At 60.0% G+C, this 5,061-nt stretch overlaps 1 protein-coding gene across 1 annotated transcript in view; it reads left to right on the top strand.

The window, feature by feature from the left end:
- Positions 1-704: 704 nt before the first annotated feature.
- Positions 705-5,061, top strand: part of RAP1GAP2 (RAP1 GTPase activating protein 2) — a 327,595-nt gene continuing 323,238 nt past the window's right edge. The window contains exons 1-2 of the mRNA XM_012001219.1: positions 705-788; positions 4,767-4,802. Coding sequence (XP_011856609.1) covers positions 745-788; positions 4,767-4,802 — 80 coding nt within the window. The 5' untranslated portion in view covers positions 705-744. The remainder of the gene's footprint in view (positions 789-4,766; positions 4,803-5,061) is intronic.

Genomic DNA, 5,061 nt, shown 5'->3' with positions numbered 1-5,061 from the left:
CAGGTGTCTAATGATATGTATGTCTGTGTGCGTGTATATGTGTGTACCTGGGTATCCTAAGTGTGCGTGCAGGTGTCTAATGATATGTATGTCTGCGTGCGTGTATATGTGTGTACCTGGGTATCCTGAGTGTGTGTGTGTCCATGTGTGCATCCCATGTGCCCCTGTGCCCACGCGTGTGCATGTATACTTACATCCATGTGTGCTAGTGGAATGACGTGTGTGGCTGGTTCCTGGCATGTGCCAAGCCATAGTGGAGCAGACCGGCAAAGGTTCCTGTCTCAGGCAGCCCTCGGGAGTGGGTGTGAAGGGCCTCAGTGCTCAGGTGCCCCTGAGGCTTCCCGCTGAATATTTCTGTCTCTCCTAGGCGTGGCTGTGGGAATCCCTGGGGTGCCTTTGGGTTCCAGGAAGCTGGGGCTGTGTGGGCCGGGCTGCTAACTGGGGCTGTGGAGCAATCTGCCAGCCGAGCCCCTTCCGGAGCTGTGGGTTCCTCTGGGTGTGGGGAAGCTGCCCTCCACAACCTTTTCGGCCTATCTTGATGCCTTCTGGAATGCAGGACAGACCTCCCAGCCCTGCAGCCTCACCCACAGGAAGCTCGGGTTGGGGGCAGGCGAAGAGGGAGGTGCCACGCTGGGCTCCCCGCCCTGCGCCGGCACTGACCCCGCTGTACCACGGCCCTCTTGCGGACAGCCCCAGGGACATCGCTGGGACATCGTTGGGAACCCGGGGTCTGCAGCCACAGCCATGTTTGGCCGGAAGCGCAGTGTCTCCTTTGGGGGCTTCGGATGGTGGGTGACAGGTGGGAGGGTGGTGGAACGATGGGAGAGAACTTAGAAGTGAAGTCTTGTTAAGTGCAGTGGGGGCCGTGGGAGCAGAGGGGCTCGGGCTGTGCCTGAGAGCTGGGTCTGCTGACGCCCTGGCAGGTCGAGATGCAGGATCCTGGTGGGGACATGAGAGACCGTAAGCCTTCCGCACTGTCCCTGGGCACAGTCTACTGGCGAACCCTGGAGGTCTGCGCCAGCTGCCCGTGGGGAGGTGGATAGCATGAGTGTGTGTGACTGCAGTTGAATGTGTGCGTTTGTGTGTCCGCAGGTTCCCGTGTATGTGTGTGTATGTCTGGGATTATGCGTAAGTGTGTGTGTGTGCGTTTGAGCCTGTGTGTGCAGGCGTGTGTGTGTAGCTGTGACTGCCAGTCCGTGTGACAGTGTGTGAGGTGTGTGCCTATGCGTGTGAGCAGCTGCCTGTCTGCACCTCTGGCCTTCTGTATCTGTGTGTCTGTGTGTGTGACGTTCCTGTCTGTGCTGTCAGTGTGGCCTTGTGGCAGGGGGATCTGTGACCTGCTGGACCTCTGGGCTGCCTGCTCTCTTGGGGGTGGGTTGTGAGAGGAGGTCTCCCACTTGCACCCCAGGCAGCCCACCCTAGGCATGTCCTAGCCTGAGCAGCTTCGTCTCTCCCCAGCTGCCTGCCTGGTCCTCTGGCCCCTCTTGCCTCTGAGCTTCTGTCTGGGATGAGGGATGTGCTCTCTCCTCCCCGGGAGGCAGAAGGTAGGCACACGAAGGCCAAAGGCTTGTCTGTCGTTCCCAGTGCTGGCAGCTTCCCCGCAGCTGGGGAACAGAGTCTGGTGGTTTTCATGATCGGGTTCCTTTCAGCTCCTGGGTTGGGGGCGTTGTCAGACTGGGAGAGGCCCCTGAGGGAGGTGGCCAGGGGGTGTCCCCGTGTGGAAAATGGTGGACTAATGGGGGTGGCACGAAGGGCGAGGGGGAGAGGGGCTGTGTTCCTCGGTAATTTTTCGCTTCCGTGTGTGGCTTATTTCCCTCTTCCTCCTCTTCAAAAGCACTTTGCCATCCATCCTCTGGCAGGGAGGGACCGTGGGCGCTCCATGTTTGGCAGATGCGATGGTGCAGACGAGCAGATGGCACGGCATCGCCTGTGTCTGCTCTCGGGCCCTCCCTGACGCCTGGGTCAGGAGCTGCCGCCCTGAGGGTAGGTGCCAGTGTCTGGGAGGCAGCAGAGGACTTGGCTTATGGTTGGGAGGGGTGTGTGTGTCTTGGCTGTGAGCCTTGCAGGGCAGGGCCCAGCAATGAGATTGTGCCCTCCAAGGCCCGCCTTTGTCTGGGAGGTGTGGGGCAGATGGGAGGCTGGTCGTCAGAAAGCTCCCTGTGCACAGGTCCCGGTCTCAGCCTAGCTTCGTTCCATAGGACGCCCTCTGTGCTGAGACCCACAGCTTCAGAGCACAAGGCAAAGCCGGGCCTGAGGCTTGAATCTGGGCAGGTGAGGGGGAAGACAGGAGCATGGCTGCCCAGGGCTGCCTTCGAGGCAGAGCCAAAGGTGGAGAAAGGGCCCTAGGATGTCCCAGAGGCCCCCTGTGCTGACTCAGTGTCCGCTGGGCTGTGGGTTCCAGGAGGGCAGGCCCTGCCCCATCGCGTTCACGCAGAGGCCTGGCACGTCACACAGGCTCAGTGGATGCTTGTGGGCTCATTGAGGTCTTTCGCACACAGCAGGTGTCTGCTTGGGGCCCCTTGAGGTTGAGGGGATGGCGGGGCCTTCCGGGCTTGGAAGGTTAGGGCAGCAAGAAAGGGGACGAGACTGGGGTTTGGGCCTCCTCATCTGGGATGGCTGTCAGCTGGGAGGGGATGTCACAGATTCCTGGAGCCCTGGTCCCTCCAGACGGTGAACAGAATCTCTGGGGCTGGTGTTTTCCAAGCTCCACTGGATGCAGGGTGGATAACCTCCGGCACCAGGGGCAGACAAGGTGATGAGGGAGGGTGGGATGGGATGGGAGAGGGAGGAGCGCCCAGGAGCTTTGGCTTCCTGAAAGGGAAAGGCCCAGCCTCGCAGTCGCTCTTCATCTCCCATCTCAGCCTCTCCAAAACCACATCCCCGCCCTGCTGAGTGCACACCCTGGTGTGGGAACCCCGGTGGGCTGGCCGCTGTGTAGGCGTGGTTCGGACCGGGGCTCCTGTGACCACGGTGCCTGTAGGCCTGCGGTGGGCAGGGCTGACCCCACAGCGGTCAGAGGTGCACGCACCAGGAGCCCCGGTTCCAGCACTGACTCCGCCTCGACCACTGAAGAACTCGAATGGGACACTTCCTCTCTCTGGGTCTCAGTTTCCCCATGTGTCAGTGGGGGATTTCTGCCTTACCCACAGCACAGGTGCTGTTGTAAGAATTAAGAGATTCCAGCCGGGCGCGGTGGCTCAAGCCTGTAATCCCAGCACTTTGGGAGGCTGAGACGGGCGGATCACGAGGTCAGGAGATCGAGACCATCCTGGCTAACATGGTGAAACCCTGTCTCTACTAAAAAAATAAAAAATAAAAAGAATTAAGAGATTCCTTGAGAAAACGTACAACCTGAGTCCCTCCTGTGAGGGGCCATCGGGAGACTCTGGGTTGCACGCGTTACAGCGGAGTGCGGGGCTCTGAGTCCCGCTCAGATCTGGGGGCCTGTGCATCGAATGGGGGAAGAGGAGGGTCTGCATCCCCGAGCGGGTGGGGATTCCAGGGAGAGACCCTCAGGGACCAGTAGTGGAAGCCCTAAGGAAGGGACTCAGGAGGACGTATGGGGAAGAAACCGGGAGAGACGTGGGCCAGGCCCCTCGGGGTGCTGCTTGCTTTGCCGTTGGAGCTGAGGTCAGAAGGCGCTGGGAGTTTACTCAGAGTGAAAGGAACCCGCCCCTAGCTCCAGGCCTCAGGGTGACTTGTGAGCTGACCCAGCTCCGTGTCCTCTCCTCTTCCCTGGAGCTGTGAGTGTGGGAAGCCTGAGGCAGAGCTGAGCGGGCCAGACAAGGATGCTGGGATGCTGGGAAGAGCCTCCAGGGTTTCCAGCATCCTGGAGCCAGTGGCAATGTTAGTGAAGCTGATAGTGATGGCAACACTGATGAGAGCGTTGGTGACATGTGGCGACACGGACAGTGATGGTGACACGAGTCGTGATGTGACAGGCAGCATTGGTGCTGGTGGCGGTGCTGGTGGCAGCGGAGGTCATGACCCTCCCACAAGAGGAGATACTGACGGTGGGAACACTGCCCACCTTTCTGCCTCTGGAGAGGGAGGAGGGGCCTCTCCTTGCCAGCCATAAGGGCTGGCATATGCAGGGGGTAAAAATAGAAACTCAGTGTCGCTGCCTCCCCTTCCAGTGAGGGCGGGCGCAGGCTGGGGGTGGAGGAGCTGGCTGTGAGGGCAGTCTGTAGCAAACGTGATCTTCCCCGCTCTGAACCCCTGTGCCCGATGCAACCCACCAGGGTCTGCCCCAGGCGCGCGGTCTGCCTCCCTGGATGGACTGGTAGCTCCTGGGGCGAGAGGATCCCTGGTGCTGGGCATGCTTGCATCTTCCCAGAGCAGACGCCTGGGAAATATGGATGTCCACCCGACGTCCGTGTTGACATCCGTGCTGACCCACGAAGCTGGGTTGCCGGGTCCTCCTGTGAGGGTAGCCGTCATAAAGGGAGAGGCTGCACACAAAGTGCTTGTGATCCCTGGGCCTGATGTGAGATACCTGAATTCAGACTGGGCCAGTGATTTTACCTTTCTGAGACTCAGTTTCCTCATCTCTGAACTGGGGAGAATAATAATACGTTATAGGGTGGTATATGGCCCCAGCCCTCCCAGCACTCCTCTGCTAGCGGAGAACGGGCCCCTTTAGCCAGTGCCCGACAGAGCCCTGCTGTCTGGTGGTTTGGGCTGCCCCGGGGACTCCTCCCGAGCAGATGCTCTGTGGGAGTCATCAGCCTCAGCACTGACTGGAGCCCTTGCTTTTCTCTTGGCAGGATCGACAAGACCATGCTGGCAAGTCTGAAGGTCAAGTAAGTAGCAATTTCCTGTTCTGTAAAGGTCAGAGATGACGCGGATCGGAGCGCCGTTGGGCCCTCGTTCCCCCAGGTTGTGGGAGACCAAGAGGGGCTGTTGTGTTTGTCCGAGTCCAGTCCGAGTTCGTGGTGCCTCCGGATCGGAGGAGGCTGGACAAACTCTTATTCTGGGGGTGTTCAGGGAGAGGTCGAGGTGGGAATGGAATCACCAGGGGCCAGAATGGTGGGAGTGTGTGTAGCAGGTGTAGCATTCAGG

Source organism: Mandrillus leucophaeus, unplaced genomic scaffold (assembly GCF_000951045.1).
Source record: "Mandrillus leucophaeus isolate KB7577 unplaced genomic scaffold, Mleu.le_1.0 Scaffold653, whole genome shotgun sequence".
Lineage (NCBI taxonomy): Eukaryota > Metazoa > Chordata > Mammalia > Primates > Cercopithecidae > Mandrillus > Mandrillus leucophaeus.
Note: the sequence above shows the minus strand (reverse complement) of the source record. Positions and strands in the feature narration are given on the sequence as shown.